Source organism: Varroa destructor, unplaced genomic scaffold (assembly GCF_002443255.2).
Source record: "Varroa destructor unplaced genomic scaffold, Vdes_3.0 BEIS01000007.1, whole genome shotgun sequence".
Lineage (NCBI taxonomy): Eukaryota > Metazoa > Arthropoda > Arachnida > Mesostigmata > Varroidae > Varroa > Varroa destructor.
The window spans coordinates 1,258,736-1,276,397 of NW_019211460.1; the positions used below are offsets into that span (position 1 = coordinate 1,258,736).

The window sequence follows — 17,662 nt, forward strand, 5'->3', positions numbered from 1 at the left end:
ATTCTAGTCAGCGGCACAACATTTCCTGGGTTTCTACGTAAGTCAAAACGTTTTTTGGTAAAAAGGACGTTTATAAGTAGATACGGAATGACCAAAGTATTTGGAGTCGTTGCTACTTCTGGGTCCATTCCCGACTTTTTATGACTTGGTTAGTGTAGATGCCGGTAGAACCATGACTGCAATAGGTCGTTAGAGTTATTTAATTATTCGCTTAGATGAGCGAATTGCACCGGGCGAAATCGAGGATAAGATATTATGTTATCTAAATGTAGCGGAAGCTTAGTAGCTGCGAAACCCGACTCAGAAGCTCGAACGGCCCCTAAGTCTGGCTATCAAGACACTGAAATGCACAATAAGCTAAAACAGGACTATCAATTATGTGTCCTTACGTTATCACAATAAGCACCTTTGCGAAGGACAATCTCGCGAAAAGTCTTAAGTTAAAAATACAGAGTGGCAAATATGTTCATGCCGTAATCACCAGACGAGCACTGCGCTTCTCTGGGCTTGAGAAATGAATTTGGTTATATAAGGGACAGCTAGAATAGAATAGTCTCGCCATTGCTTTAAATTGTATAAAAACATTTGCTGTTGGGCACACAACCGCGAAAAAGCATTTTTTGTAATCACTTGACCGCTTTGTATTTTAGTCGTCTAAGAGGATACGATGAGAGGAACTATGATCTAATGCTAGTTAAATATGGACTCATGCTCTCACGGTGAACGTTGATATGTTTCGCATGCTACATTATCTATTACTGGTGCTTATAATGAAGGATACTTTATATCAAAACGGAGGCAGATTTATAAATATGTATGTTGACGTTGCAAATCATGGCAGTTTGTGGCTAGTGATTCAATTTACAAAAATAGGGGTAACTCCAACCTTTTATGCTTTTATCAAGAAAGCGGATTAATCTCTCATTGAAATAATCCTGACTTTGTAATATGGGAAGGCTTTGAATATTTTTAAAAGTTATATGTATATCTAATCTTAAAATTGAGATATGTGGTTGGATAAATAAATATCCTATCTCACACGATTCAACCAGTTTTTTTATTTGTTGTTCAGTGATAGTAAAATATTATGTGCAGTAGTAGCCAAAAAGCAGTCGTCAATGTAGGTCAAGTTAAAGGCAAAATTTCCATATTCTTGCTATATGTTATGAACACCTTTTTAATTAAAAAGTTTACTATTTTTATTGGTGCAGCCTTTAAAAGAAGACAGACGTGGCGACGTTTGCCCAACATCCAGTTTGTTCATAGTTACAATTACGAGAAGAGTAAATCATCAAGGCAAATAGGTTTATGCCATGCTATTCGTCGTTATTCAACAAAAGCCGTTCTTATTTTATTTATAAGCTATTTATAAAGGTTTACAAAGATCGGTTTCGCTAAGCACTTGACCGCTCAGATGACTAAAACTACTCCATGAAAAAGAGAAGAAACATGAGAGAAAAAAAATCAAATCCTCGTGTCGTAAACGCGTACTAGAATCTTTACTAATGTCAGTGAATTATTTAATCAATCATGTTTTGTTAATCTTAAGTCAAGGTGACTACTATGTATGCAAATTTTTGTAACAAATAAAACAATTGTCTAGCGTAGCCTCATGTCCACACACCCATGGTTACACTGCAAAGAATTAATATTACTACCAAACACCCAATTGTTGACTCAAAGCTTTTAATTAGCTCTCAAATTTAATCATACTATGAGAAACGATACATGTTTTCTGAATGCCCATACACTTGTCGCATTTCAAATCGACCCGCTTTCCCGTAATGGTGCTGTAATAACGAATTTGTCTACTTAATTCCGAAACATGTAAAGGTCTAAGTTCAAAACACAATCACCTCGTCTCGAGCTGGGAGCCAGCAGTTTGAAGTAAGATTTAATATTAGTATTGGACTTTGAACATAAACTTTTAAATTTGATATATCTCGTCCTGTTGGTGACCAATATGGTGACAATGCCGGTATAAAAAGCGGCGAGTTGAGGTCCGGAGATCTGCATAATATGTCTTTATATAGATTTCTCTCATAAAAGACTACCTGCACGTTAACGAGAGAACCAAACGCAGCTGACGGAAGTCGTCTGGCTATGAGGCCGATTACGCCCACTAAACCGCTTCTATTATAGTGTGGAGTGAGTCCAAACCTAAAAGTTGTGAGGAACTACAAGCCGAGTGATATTATTTTACATTTTCACTTTATCTCAAACAGAACATCAGCTGCGTGCAAAATTTTGATCAAATATCTCTGCTTTCTCTGTGCTTTACACATTATCTGCGTAAACATACTTATTCTTGCGGTTTTTAGTCCTTCCAGCCGATATTATACTAGGTCTTCTTTTGGGAGCAACGATTGTTTAATAAACAAGCATATCTGGACTATTACAGAAGCTAGGTTTAAGGCATATGAATTCTTGGCTTATATTGCACCTTCGTACTACGAGCTGATTAAATTGGAATTGATATTTCTCAAGCTTTTTGATATGTTTAAAGGAAGCCGCCGAAATTCAAAGCAGTTTTTCTCGATAAAACTGGACTTTTAAGAAAACTGCTATAAAATCTAGAATATTTAATAGTTAGACAATGGGAGAAGTGATTACTTTAGTGTAACGATCCTTTATATTGTTCATATAATTTGTATGCTGAAGCCCGAAATTGATGTTATAGTAAAACCCAGGTATTGCATTGGTTGGACCATGTGAATAACGTTTTGATATCGCGATGCCTAACCTGTGGGCACAAGAAAATTTTCCAAATATATTTGGAAACAGAATTAATTACATCGTTTTGCCATCGAAGCACATTACCTACGGTCCCGACGGTCCTCATGCGTATTAGAAGGCCCGCTTAAGATAAGATTGTCTGCGTATAGTTAGCGCTTTATAAAGGTGAAAATAATGTCACTTAAGTCGAAAATAAAAATACAAAGAATAATTGATTAGAAACAAGACTTTTCGTTAAAAAATATTCACGAGAGATATAATAAATAAGTTCTTTCTTCGACACTATACAAATAATTAACGACAGCCTAGCTGGTCGATACTCCATACATGTCTATAGTTCCATATATTTTTTAAATTTCCGGCAATTTAGTAATTATTATTATTACTTCTGGGTTTCCCTCTCTGTGTTTTCCGGTATCGTGCTAAACGGAATTCGATATAACATGCTTCAACATGACCGTGGCTAATGTGTCGTACTACATAACACGCAACTCATAGTACCCCTTTCTCAAAATATTTCATTGCTGTTTTTTAGCATAATTTCAAAACAACTGTTAGTGATTATCGATTCCACAGCACATCAAATACACAATTTCGGCATTTTGTTTTTTTAGAAAAAACATTTTTAGAAAAAAAAAACAATATTTGCAAATAGGATAAGCTAGAAGCCATGTATACTCATGAAGGCGCTGATGGACGCTTGTGTTCGTGAATTATAACCATCTCGTGTACTGGAATTGCAAATAAATAGGAAAGGACACACCACCCTCATTTATGTAATTTCGGCTTCATGTATTTAGGTATGAAGTGTCTAGTAAATTCCGTACATCCAATTCCTTATATGTATAGCGTACTCCTAACATATATATACAAAGGCTAAAATGATACCCATTGGAATAACACCAAAGATCCTTTATTACCTATACACAAATCTATATACATATTCGGTATACGCTTGCCAGTGCTGGCACCGTTTGCTCACCCCTTAAATGGCTTCTATCTGTTTTTACATTATGTATGGTGACTAGTAGGAGAGTGCGGTGCAATTAAGTATTACGTCTATACGGAAAAAAAGGGTTACACATAGCCGATCCGCTTATGATAGTTGACACGGCTCATTCCTTTATAGCATAAGAGATATCAGTCATTCTGCATCAGTCACCTTAGCGGAAAGTATATGTTTGGGAACAAGTAAGCTCATAGTAAGACATCATCCAGTTGTGAAGGCCACTAGGCACAAAAATATATGTATTCTTTGTGCCTAGTGGTCAAATACTAGAGGTGTTTTATTTCAACCCACTATGTAACATCTTTCAAACGTTTATTTGTCTGGCCTCGTCACAGAAATGGGCGCTATAGGAACATGAGAAATTGGAGGATGATAGAGGCAATAAAATGCCAGAGGGGTCTTGAGTTGAATTTTAAAAAATAACGTTACTTACTTTAAATAATGGGATAGAGCGCACGAAGCTTGGAGCCTATAGTGTGATGCTTGTCGCGATAAAGTACTAAATCGCCCAGTAAAAAATGATTATAAGAAACTAGATGTCGAATGCCTCCTATAATGAGGTGAAAAAAGGAGACTTATCTTTGAAGACATCCATTGAAATTCTTATTATTTATATCAATGCAATCCCGTAATAATTCTCTTTAAGATGGAGCCGGTTCATTAATCAGGCCATCATGTGGGTAAATCTATCGCATCAGGGCAGATAAAATTAGAGTTTGCAGCGGCTGTATTCTTTGTTCCAGAAAAGGCTAACCAATTACCCTATTGGTCAAGTGAGATCGTTGTGCCCTGGCACTTACGTCGAGTGATCACATTCTAGTGATTTGAACGCATGAAACCTGTTTGCAATTGCAGTGACCATGAATTCAAGTCGTCACTCATAAATACGTAAGCAGTGAAAGCAAACGAATATAAAATAATTGTAAAAAACACGGCATTACTATGGCGACAACCGAAAATCGCCACTGCAAACGTTCAGTATCGATGAAGTGCGGTACTCCTATCAACGACTTGCGATATCGCTTACAATATGCGTGTGTAACCATTGAACGCCTACTATTGTCAACAGGCGATTCCAGTCCAGCTACTACTCTATACTCTAACTTACTAAACTTTTAAATAAAGTGGGTCATTATATATTATGGAACCGCTGTCAACTTATCCTTTGCAGGATAGGTACCAAATTAACGCAGCAACGCAGCAATGATCGTCTGAAAACCACGTGTTATCCACATCGTTTAACCTCACTAACACGTTCAATATGATTCAAAGAAAATACACATTACAGGATTGGCGGAGCGTCTTCACTCGCCTCAGCGGAAAGAATCACTGACAATAAGAGATTAAAGCACAGAACGGTAAAACGGCGATAACAATCTGGACTCAGACACATTCGAATCTGTTGTAGACGTTGCTACATATGCTTTTGAGCGCATTATCTCGCTGTTGATGCTGCCGAGGTAGATGGCGCTACTAATGCTGCAACTTCAGCCGTCGCCTTCTGCTTTTTCCCTTTTTTGCCAGTGAGATTTCCTTTCCAGCCGATTCGACACTGGATGGTTGGGTCGTTAATAGGTACTGATAGACTATTGTTCACTTTCGAACTTGTGCTATAATCAACCCTTGATACTCGAACAATCCCACATCGTAATCCGGATACTACAAGGTGATCGCTCGTCGGATAATTGGGATTGAAGGCGACAGAAAGCACGGAGTTTAAGGGGTACTCCAGACGAGCTGGAGGTGACACTTCGACGGAGTTTGGCGGAACTGGAAATTTCCATGATGGCGAGAAGTCGCGAAACTCTACTGTCCCCACACCGTGGGCCACCTGTTCAAGCAGATATCAGTGTCAGAAGTAAGTATATAATCGTTTCTTATTCTGAGCTCAGTTCTTAATTAAACTTCCCGTACAGACCAATGTGAACTAGCTATGTATCAATCAATTAAAATCGAGCATAGTTGTCAGTTAGAATAAATCAACAGTAAAGTTTATTAAATAAATTGAATAGGTTTAAAAAACAAAGGCATAATGTTACACTGAACTTAAATGATAAACTTCCGTTTCACTTGTAAAGTACCATGCACAAGCCTCGTGATTAATTATATATATATGCAGTTGTTATTATTATATTATTACGCAGCATATTTAATGGAAAACTCTTATATATATATATATATATATATATATATATATATATATATATATAATAAATAACTTTATGTATCTTAAAGGAAGGCTGACTTAAGCAAAGTAACCTTTTTTCAAATTGCATTGAGTTCAGCATTAAAACGACTTCAAGTACTGCAAAATCACTCCGCTAACAGATTTTAATTCTATTTGAATGTTATCATTAATCCAGATGAAATAGAGACCAATAACACCTACTTCTTCGCTGACTGTGTCAACGCCTTCAGGAAAGGTTTGACGTGCTTGAAATAAGACTACTTGCAATCCACGGTTTCGAAAATTGCGTAGCTTTCCTGTGTTCGTTACCCAAGCCAAGGTAACCAGCCCAGCGGTGTCGGTCATAGCAACCATATGCCTCCAATGATTTACGTCCAAACCGAGACAAGTCCCAGCAGTGTACGCCAAAATCTTCAAGACAAATTTGCAAAACAATTTTTCGTTTATATTCGCGCAAAATAGCTTTCAGCTAATATATTCGTATATTTACACTGATAATTAAAAGTAAGTAAGAAGATTCTTAAAGTTTTAAAATTTTAATCCACTAACAACCGATTACACGCCATCATTTTTCATCAGTATGTTAATTCTCTGAAGCTAACTAACCGTGCTCTCTGATCGTTTGTAGGCACCACTTTCGTAGACGGCGACGCAAGGAGATGGCGTTACTGATTCTTCGTATGATGCGATGATTGATGGTAAGAACTGGAACGTACGCATATCGCGACACACCAAACGTCTGCGAAAGTAAATTAGTAAAATTCAATGTAGAAATATTTTGGGAAGTTCTCGATGGCATACATAACATTTTATTAATGTTGTGATTAACTAAAAAACATTACAGAGAGGGCCTCATAATTGGGTTTCGCAATTGACCTAAATTAACATTAAGACTATTTTTTATCCTCTAGGACAGATGGAGACGAAACCTGAGATTACACTACTATGACATCTATTGCTAGAAGACGACAGCTGTAACAAATTTAAAGTATCGTCAAATACCACTCACGAATATCTTCCAAGCAATGCTCCCGAATCAATGTCCCAAATGCTAATGTTGTTATCGAAGCCAGCACTGACAGCCACCCTTCGGTCAGCGAGAAAATGCCATTGCACCGAACTAACAGACAGGCCGTGGCTACCGAGGCGTTTAGACGGTTCAAATGCTTCGTCTTCCGTGACTAGAAGCGTACGCTGTCGCAAGGTGAACAGATCAACGTTACCGTTTGCATATCCCACCAGTATATGACCGTGATCGCGAAGCGGATCCCAGGCGACACACAAAGAACCTGACATTTCTGCCGGTTCAAGAATTGCCACAGGAATTGGGTCTCGGTAGAAAGCGCCGTCGTTGGCCGCGGTAGGATGTGGTAGTGCTAAAATACGAACAAAGCCGGCCTGAAATACACGAACTATTAGGTATGAGTCTTGAATTTACAGATCAATAAAATACATAAAGCAGAAAAACGATGGAGGGTCTTTGTGCACCAGCGGAACAGATAAAAATCATAGAAAATTGCTTTTGAACCAAGGTTGATATCAATGATGTTGTTAAATTATGAAAAAGTCCAGTCAGAATGAAAATTGTTTATATGAATGGCCCCGACATATTAACATTGATGCTTACCTGAGAAGTAACCGCAAGTAACCCAAGCCGGTTCTCATTGTATGCTCTCGATGGACAGAACTCCGCCCGTGCAACGAAGCCCCAGCCGTGACAAATTGTGTAACAACGGCGAACTCTTGAATATCGGTTTGGTTTTTGCTGCCCGTCCTGATTAATTTCTAGATTGACAACAAGTAGTAGAACGTTGTACATTTTTAGTAATATATAATGCGAAGCCAATGTCAAGCCTCATTAATAATATTTTCAGCAACGTGTCTCAGGAACAAATTGACCGTACCTTTTACATTTTCAGGTTCGCTGTTGCGCGATTTCTGGACTACGCCATTGTGCACTGAAACTGCCCATAATGACAAAGAGCCTTTCGACAGTTGATTTTCCATGATCATGAGTCCAGCTTTATTTAGCTGCATCAGTTCCACTTGACTTCCTTTTGAGTGGCTAACAGTGAGCAGGAACTCCTCAGAGCGACCTATCCGCTCAGAGCATAGACAATCTGGAACATCATCAGAGTCGGTTTCGCAATCCTCATCGTCGTTACCCGGTTGCACTTCGTTTGCTTCCGTTCTATTGGCACTGGCTTCATTTAAACTTGGTGTGTTCGTATTGCTCTTTCTAGATTTGACGTGGGTCAGTTTGGGTAGTGGTACCCATTTTACTGCCCAAACGGCGCCACCTACATAAATTGTATCATGCTCACTTTCCGGGTCGCTGTACGATTCATGAAGTTCTAGTAGCTTCTGAGCAGCATTTTCGCTACAACTTCCGTGTTTCTAAAAAAAAATACACGTTTTGATAAATGTGACAGCACTTAAGGCTCAATATTTATTTTAAATGAATGGTGGGTTCACTTTAATTAAGTAAAAGTAATTTTTACATTTCTGATACCGCTTCCAGATTCTAGCTTATGGATTTACTAGGGTTGAGTGTATATTGTTTTCAGGATGAAATATAAGTTAAAGGTCGTGTTTAGGTACATTTAGTGATAGGTTCAGTTGAACTTTGTTATGAGTTGCGCATTCGCTATGATCAGCTTTCGTATTCGAAGTGCCTTCGTCGCTCTTTTGTTCTTGTGGTGAACAGAAGACAGCTTTTACTTCGAAACATACCTTGATAGTTATTAGCGGTGAGGTCGTCATCGCAGTAAGGTACTGATCCGCCTCTTGTGGCTCAATGTGTGGCCACATTGCGCGTTCATATTTCCACGCTGGATGGACTACTTTTGTAACATGAGGAGCTTCGTAGTGATGCTTCGAGAATTCTTTAAAGTCTTGAGGACTTTGACTGTGCTTTCGGGTGGCCGAAGTCACTCTTATATATTCTGCACAGGGGTATGATTCCAATCCGACAGTGTGTGCATCAAGGCATATTTTCATATGCGATAGAAGAGCACGGTTACCACTACGAGGAAAATATATCGAACATCTGCAAAATGAATAAAGCAGACGGTAAGCGAGCTTCTCACATTTAATTCAATACATTATTCCGAGACATTTCATGCAGAAAATTGTATTTGGAATTGCGCTTTGCAAACGGCTTTTAGGAAAATGAAGTGTTTTTTTTTTCTAAATTATTTCAATAAAATGTCAATAAATGCAAGATTTGAGATAATTATAATCCTTTTTTCTTGTAAAGACTTTAATTTAACATAAGGTATCAATGTTACAATCAGCTTACTTGAGACATTTATAACCATATTCCAATTTATTGCATCTCTGGTAGTGGTATTCCATGCCACCTAACGTGGTATACTGCACACGACAGTCTTTACACGTGATTCTGCCATGAAGCGCTAAGCTGTGACGCCACCCCGACCGGATCTCGTCGGATATAGGAACCGGTATTGGTTCACGATACTTGCCTACCATTATAGATTACAAAAGTTATAAACTGAGGCGAAAGTCTAGATACAAACGGAAGTGTTGTCCAAAGTCTAATTATTACAGAAGGCTAAAAACTTCCGAACGCATCCATATCTTCTAAAACTTCTCCAAAAGCACAGCGATTTATAAATATATTTTTGATGAGATACTAAAAATAGATTTCGAGTTGTGTTATCACGCAATATTTTCGGAATATTTGTAGACCCAAAAGTAAATTTTTGAGCGAAATAAAATCAGAGTAAATTAGTATAGCTTTTATACTCCATATTACACTATAGCTATGTACCTACCTCTCTTATTGTTCACTTTTACATGCCAGTAACACTTGCCTTAACTGTAAGTTGTCTTTTTTTTTGAAATAAATAAATTTCTGACTCTTTTTGATGCGTTTACATACACTTTGAGCACAGCCAAACGGTCATGACAAATAAAAACGAACCTTTAAACTTGTTCAGCAAAATGTCCAAACATTTCGCTCCTCCTTTTGCTTCCTTCGTTGTGCCTGACCTCTTTTGGGAATCTGCCAAGCTGCTGGTCTCGTCAAAATCAGAACTATCACTGCTAGCTCCACCATCTTCTTCAGGTTCGTCCGATGCTTTTTTATGTAACGATCAAAATGACAAGCTGTGCTATATTACAAAGCAAATATTTAATCGACATCTGATTTTCATGTTAGAATAAATCTTGCATATTTACGCTGTGCTTCTATTGGCCCGATATCTAGACCAAGCTTATGAGTTAATTTCTAAGTTCTAAACACACTTGTAGAACGTACTATGAATTGACCTCACGCAGACTATCTGAGTATCGATAAATGCCCCCCCTCCCCAAATATCAAGGTTTTGCATTACTTTCCTAATTCTGTCAGAATATTCTGTTGGAATCACGCCAAAGCATTTTTACCTTGGTATGGTAACAGCTGCCCCGCTTATGAAAGCTAATGAAAACCTAATTGTCAAACGTACGCATTTTTTTCTATTTGGACGTAAGGCACGCATATAACGAATATTGTGTGCTACCCCAATCAATGTTAGATAGGATATTTAAGGTCATAATGCCGAAAAACATGGATAATATAGGAAAGTAAACAGAACGCATGCATTTGCTTTCATGAATGCTCTTCCGATAAGAGTCCTCATTTAATCTGTACTTACCTGAGCTACTACATCGGTAGTCTTGATCATCGCCCTCATGATCGCGGGTGTCCTCCTCTGATTGACCATCTTTTGTCTTTCCATTCAACGATCGATGCTTCAATCGATGTCGCAAATTGCCATCCTCGTCAGCCAGTTCCTCTTCTGCCAATCGACTAAACGTTGTGGCAGCTTTCAGTGCCGACTTTCGGCGACGTTTGCCATTTACAACGGTAGATGCGTCAGCGACATCCTCTTCAAGATCACCGTTGTTGTTTGCAGAAGCCCCATCCGCATCCGTTTCACCCTCGTCACCAACTTTTACACTTGAAATAAATAAATAATAATAAATATTACATAATGTAATAGAAGTTTGAAGCATATTTCACAAAACAAATACGAACTTCAACAAAAAAGACGACGCTTTGTATAAATTGCCACATAATACAAAGTCATGTGCCCGGCGCTATTTATGATAAATTCACCAAGCAAAAGCATGGTGCAACAATATAAATTTGTAAATATATAAAGCCAGATCATACCTGATCTTATGTACGAAACACTTCATCAGGTGAACAGAAAAGGTTACACTGCTCACATATTCAATCCCGCAGTCGCACCTAAATCTTGCACCTGGTCCCATACTAAGACCCGCTGAACGCAGCGCTGATCGAAGCTCTTTTGGGGTAAACCCTTCGAGGCTATTCATTCTAGCGCAGTTGTAATGCACTTTTAGCAAATGGTCCCTTGCCTATGACGCAAATATTAAACCAAGTAAAGCAATTTTTTTGTGATTTAACACTTGTTATTAAAGCCAAATCTATTTGTAGTTAGACGCAGTTTAATTTATTCCCGATGCCTGACACTTCGTCACCAAAGGTGTGATTGTCAATTGAAATTACTGTCACTGAAAGCTAGTCCGTGGGTCACGCCTACATCTCTGCAGAAACATATTAAAAAGAGTACGTAAGATCTCCTTGAATAGGGTAACATCTAACCTGTAAAATGTTTTGCACCTTTTATAGAGGGATAAACAGATAATTAAATAGTTTATAGTTTCTAACTTAAGATACCTCCTCTGCTTTAGTGGTCAAGTAATCTGGGCAAATAGAGCACCGCATTTCAGTTCCCTCCAACGCGTTGAGATGTTCAGTCGAATACAATGGTTTCCGCCGAACCACTACTTCTTCTTTCGCGAGCGAACTCTGCGAAAATATAGAAAAACATGTGGCTAAAGATATTTAGATTTTATATGTTATAGAGCAAACCAAACAGGTAAGGCTAACATCCAATTCCACTAACCTCAGTCCCTCCTGCCTCTCCCGCCACTTTCTCATCTTCGTCTAGGGAACTACGTTCAACACTCAAATGACGTTCTCCTACGCCACGGCCTCGTCCGCGACCTCGGCCGCGTCCGCGACCTCTACCGCGTCCACGGCCAACATTTTTTCCTCTTCCCCGACCGATTCTACGGATAGAACCCTGCCCAAACGCTCCTCGGGAGGCAAAGCCTCCTCCCCGACCTCGACTGCCTCGACCTCTTTCCCTACAACGATCCGACGCGTAACATTGCCTAAATTGTTCAGACGTCAGCTCATCCTAAAGCCACATTAGAAGACAGGAGAAATGCGTTAAGAAAGTAGCTGGTTATATATTGGATACAGATGAAGTAATGGCTACAAAGTATATCTAATTAACGTTTGAATGGACATATACAATTAAGTTTTTTATGTTTTAGATAGATACTATCACATGCTATTTATCTCGTGCAGAAGCAGGAATCCTAATCTAGTCGGGGATACTACTTGCCTCACCCTCAGCCTCCTGGGTAAATGATATCCCGTTCTCTTCGCATTCGTTTTGTGACTTGGGAGTTCCGTCATTCAGTTCTTCATTCATATCATGAGTCGGTCGCAGTTTCTTATCGATTTTTGCATTCATCTCAATATCTCCTTTACCATCTCCTGTATCGCTTTCACTTGCCGTTATCTGACTGCCACTAGCGTGGTTATCCTCAACAATAAATTTTATTCTTGCATTCTCATCTCTGTTTCCTTTAGTGCCCTGTGTTGACCCTGGACATTCAATAGAAACGTGAATGATGTCGGGGTCATTTAAACATGATCTTTTACTACAGGGCCGAGTAATGTTCCCTGCGATCCGATCCTCTGTCTTTAACTTACGAAGCGTGTCGCTTTTTTTAGGACGACCTCGTTTTCTTTTAGGAGTCTCCACGATCCTTTCATCATCGTAATCATTATCGTTTTTACTATGACTATTGCTGGTATTTACAGACGCTGAATCATTTGTTTCAGTTATAGAAGGCGTGATGTTTTCAGTAGATTCACCTGCTCCTGCCGTTGTCGAGGTACACACCGATATTTGCGGTGTAATGTTTTCATCTTCCTCCTGGTCCTGCAACGGCTTTAGAGGCAATGAAGTAAGTTGTAAACAAGGTCAAAATGTGATAAAAAAAACAGAACAATAACAGACGCAGAGTCATACCTTAGTTGACATAGATGGAACATAGTTTTGTAAAGCGCGTATTTCGCTTTGCGAGCGTTTGTAAATGTGCATTGCAAGAAAAACATTGGTAATTTTCACAACCATTGAGTGATCCTGATTTTAGATACCAACTGCCCTTTTTAAAAATGAATTTTCATTAACGCCCAGCCAATACATAAACACATGGATACCCTAGATAAGTTAATATCTACAAATGGTCATACCAGGCTCGCGTGAAATATTAAAGGTAACAAAGGCCAATCAGAAAGAGGATCTTCCCACGAAGTATAAACAAATAATGGTTTCGGGCACCCAGATTTTAGTACTCAGAGCGAGAAGCCACGAGAGGGGATTATAATGCAACAACCGCTGTTCATACTTAAGTAGCAAATCAATGCTTAAAGCTGCCGGCAGGAGTCAAAAAAACGTTCAATTTCAAAATGCAAGTAAATCGTTCGAACTTTTACCCAGTGGCTTAGTGTGACGACACCGAAAATAATATTATAGAGTACAAAGCGATTTATGTTGAAAATTTGCCTATAACACTACTTCTTTTTTTTTTCTAAAAAAATTCTACTACTGTTTCTTGACAATAAAACATCTAACAACATGAATCATCAGTCATCAATGCAATGCATTCACCTAAGAACTGAACAGTATCAAAGATTTGAGTAGTGACATCTTACCATATCTAAATATTCAGTATTGTCTTTGTATGTGTTAAGTTTGTATACGTGTTGTAAATTAGTCAGTCAGGGTAAGCCTGGCCCGTTTGAATAGAAACAGATTTTTGCTGAATATATAACCGTCGATAGCATGGATTTAAAACTTTCAGCGAACACGGTTGTTTTTCAAGAGCTACTTGTTCAGCTAAAGCACAAGTGGACATTTGGAGTGTCGATCACGACGTTGCTCAACTTACAAAAACTTTAAATAAACGGAAATTAAGAAATGGAAGAGGGAAAGTGCAAAATCTACTAATCCATGGGATAAAAGTCCTCCACGAAAGCATGTTCGTATCATCAGATAATCCGAATATAATTTACAAACACGTCTTAAACCGAATGAACATCTACGGTTTTCCGGGTTCCATACGCAAATTTGATGGATTCGACGAAACACAGAACCCGGAAAAGGCTAATAATATTTTTGTCTAACACAGTCATTGAATAAATAAGTTTGGTAATGTGAATCGAATCCTGGAACATCCTTATCAGTACGAGGAGTGTCGAATGTGGATGCTACTTATGGCTCCAAGAAAGCGAATCGATTTTTACATTCTTGTAACCAGTATACGAAACTGATTGCTATGTGATGTCAGTTTAATGTACGGGCCTCTAGTACAGTACACAGGGTACGTTAAAGATAGAAAGATTCTTCAATGAGTCTAAAAGGAGTAGGTGCATCGGGCTGTCTCATCAAATGCGGAAGTAATTCAAATCAAATTAAATAAAGATATTCACTTTCAAAAAACTTAGAAGAGAATTCACAGTTATTCGACGTGCTTCTTTAACGTTGATGCAGTTGCTATTACAGTCAGGAATGGGTTGAACATAATAACTAAATCGCTACCAATATGAATAATGTTGTCACATGGCCTGTACAACGTCTCGCTGGCGTTTGAGATCTTAAACATGGCTTCTCTTTGCTTTATTATGTGTGTTCGAAACAGATGGAGATTATATGTGCATGAAGATAATGCGTACACATGTACCGTGAATGAGCAAAACTAACCGTATGTCTAGCAGAATCTCGATCATTGAGTTCGTGTCTATCGTAGTTCGATAAATAGCGAAAATTTGGCGTGCGCTTTCTTGGACGACCGCGAGGCCAAGCCATCTCGTAACGCAGGCCTGAGGCCTACCCAGGCTTCTGCGTGTCCGCTGGAAGTTATTAAAAAGAAAAATAAAAAAAAACGTAGCTGCGTACTGTTACGTTCACAATCTACATGAAAAAAAATCTCGTTTAAAATTACAGTTTGAAAAAACTATATCGGAATCTAAACCTTGTCAGATTTTTCAAATTCCTACAAAAATCTTTTATTTGCAAAGCATTTTCCTTACAAATTTAGGATTTTCTTCATTTTTTCCCTGAAACATTTTACAATCAGATATTAGGTTCTGCTTTTTAAAACAACAAATAAACATTTTCAACTCTAATATACATATAAAGCGGCAAAACAGCAGAGAGATAGTCGTATACTAACTGAACCGAATTCTAAAAAACACTAAGGCAGTCCTCATCTTTATGGAAATATACCTGGAAACTAATCATTGTTAAAGTCAATTAGCGATACAATGCATTATTAGTTAGTCAGATATACCTAAAGTATTATGTTCACGCCTGAGTCAAACTATGTACATTATAACTCATAAATGTATTATATGAATGAAACAATTGATGGACAACAATTTTACCTTACTTTTCAATTTCGGATTGTGCATCATTATATTTATTCATACATACGCTAGTTTTTCACACTTGAAGAGAAATATATGCTTGTCAAAATATCACGAAACGTCTCGTTAAGTTCCGGTTACCAACAAAAAAGAAATGCATCAAATTTCACGAACAAAATCAGTTACGAACACGAGTTCGCAAGAGCAATGTATCAGGAAGATTCGATATCCTTCCCGTGAAGAGACTTACGTACATTAATTATACAGACTATTCATTCGAGCTACCAATAATACGTTGTGCGATGCAACTAAAACTTTAGCATATTAACACGTAGAGCTGCTTGATAAAACATATTTTAAAAGTCATCACACTCACAGTATCTCATAGTAATGCAGCTAGGCCACTTTAATCTTGTCTCCTGTCCTTTTGAGACCAATTTTAGATATATTAATATTATCTTACCGCTACTAAAACAAGAATGTGGGATGGACTGTTTTATGGTACATTATAAATAAAATAAGGCAACCACAATAAGGACACTTATTTTTAATAAATCGCCACTTGCTCTTTAAGTCGGTCTATGGGCGCATATGTGTGAGTAATTTCTGACACGGTGTCGTAACAAAGCCTCCGTATAAGATGAAAGCTTGGCTAGATCTCTAGGTGGCCTTCGGAAAAAATAAAGGTTATAAGGTTAATAGGAACACTATTTTCACACAAGTTCCGCATAGTTAGATTTCCAGGTAAACAGAAAGGCTAACTGTAGATTATTCATTGCAAATTCCTAATATGCTGCTAAAGGTAGTTCCACTCCGACGGTAACTTCGATCAAAAGGGAAAGCATTTGTTACCTCACATATATAAATTTCACTTTGCCGATATTGAATCAATGCTGACTTTAAGATTAAAAAAAAATAAGTTGCACACATATCCTGTACAGAACTCGATTATCTATCCAATGAGGTTCCTTCGTCGCTAGATAAAAATGATTACTGCGATGAAAATTGGTGACGTAACACTTCTACCCCATTTACGCAGATAGCATTTTGTCCATAAACAACTAGATTTCTCATGTTATGTTCTGTATGCGTTCAGCAAAAAATCGAAAAGTTCAAAAACTACAGTCGATTGTTTTAGCAATAATGGTTTGTGATATGATGCACCATCAGCATCCACAAGAAATTGATTTTAGTCAACTAGGCTTAACCAACACTCAAAAATTATGCCATGCATCATATTTTAGTAACAGCTATGGCTATAACTGACAATGGCCAAAACAATAAGCAGTCGCGAATGCTGTACATAAAGAATCGTTTTCCCTTTTATGATACTAAACAAACAACTGACGGATTCTGCTAAGCACATATTGTCATATGTATGGCATAGATTATTTCGTAATCGACGAAATAATGGATATGGCTCGATTTATACGTGCACAAAGCGTTTGTTAAAGAAGCACATTTTCTCCTATCGTTCTTAAATCGCAAGAATATTGAAGTAGTTTTGCAAGCTGTTGTATAGTGTTGGTCTTCGCCATCGGTAGCTACCTCCCACCCACACGGTGCAGCGATTTGATAGAAGTTACATTTCAACTATTAGATTAAGCACGTTTTATTCTGTAAGTAGCATCGAATTAGAATAAAAATATTATGGTAGGCTTCTAAATTTGATTTAAAGTTAAAAAATTTCATCAAAAAATTCGGCTTTCGTGTCCTGGATTCGAACCTAAGACCCCTCGAATCTGATACGATGTTCACCAATTACTTTTCCGCGAGAATTGGCGCGATTGGTTGTTCGCGTTCGAATTTATCTCGGAGCAATTTGTGCGTTGTTACAGTTCTTATCAACAATATTACTAGACTATTCGGCAGTTCGATACAGTTTCTAAGAAACCTACCTGAAAACGCCCTGCTTTCAAAAAAGCATGGAATTCAACCACTATTCCAAAACAATTATTCACGTTAAACAGAGCACAACGCACACTTTTGGAAGATTTCATATATTTCAATAACTAAACGAGAACTAAGCCCTGATTCTCAACGAACAACCAAGTCGAACTCTAATAATAATAACCGCAAGGGTGCACATATTCCACTCACCACCACCGATTCCGTGCTAGATTGGCGGCAAAGGAATTCGGCCATGTTGCCGATTCAAAAATGCCCGCCATTCGTGGTTCGGACA

The 17,662-nt window shown here is 38.1% G+C and overlaps 1 protein-coding gene across 7 annotated transcripts; it reads right to left on the reverse strand.

Moving 5' to 3' along the window:
* Positions 1-3,623: 3,623 nt before the first annotated feature.
* On the reverse strand, positions 3,624-17,550 carry LOC111253666 (uncharacterized). Of its 7 annotated transcripts, none has more exons than XM_086975507.1 (17): positions 15,285-15,344; positions 14,813-14,961; positions 12,922-12,988; positions 12,383-12,648; positions 11,876-12,172; positions 11,647-11,778; positions 11,116-11,324; positions 10,595-10,899; positions 9,880-10,035; positions 9,235-9,418; positions 8,667-8,982; positions 7,838-8,330; positions 7,561-7,718; positions 6,943-7,331; positions 6,540-6,672; positions 6,135-6,344; positions 3,624-5,576 (listed from the first exon to the last, which is right to left on the reverse strand). In XM_086975507.1, exons 2-17 carry the CDS (start codon positions 14,915-14,917, stop codon positions 5,181-5,183), a joined length of 3,816 nt encoding a protein of 1,271 aa, XP_086831633.1. In that variant the 5' UTR covers positions 14,918-14,961; positions 15,285-15,344; the 3' UTR covers positions 3,624-5,180. The 7 variants fall into 7 exon arrangements, with proteins under 7 accessions (XP_086831633.1, XP_086831632.1, XP_022669129.1 ...); XM_086975506.1 differs by having other exon boundaries at positions 12,922-12,997; XM_022813394.2 differs by lacking the exon at positions 15,285-15,344 and adding an exon at positions 17,376-17,550 and having other exon boundaries at positions 12,383-12,997.
* Positions 17,551-17,662: the final 112 nt, after the last annotated feature.

Bases quoted from the DNA above. Each gene is read 5' to 3' on its own strand.
- LOC111253666 (XM_022813394.2), bottom strand. From the start codon at position 14,917: ATGGCTTGGCCTCGCGGTCGTCCAAGAAAGCGCACGCCAAATTTTCGC. The intron at 11,779-11,875 runs GTTAGTGGAATT...ATATTTTCGCAG, and splicing joins GAGAGGCAGGAGGGACTGAG to AGTTCGCTCGCGAAAGAAGA. The intron at 7,332-7,560 runs GTAAGCATCAAT...CGTGTATTTCAG, and splicing joins TACTTGCGGTTACTTCTCAG to GCCGGCTTTGTTCGTATTTT.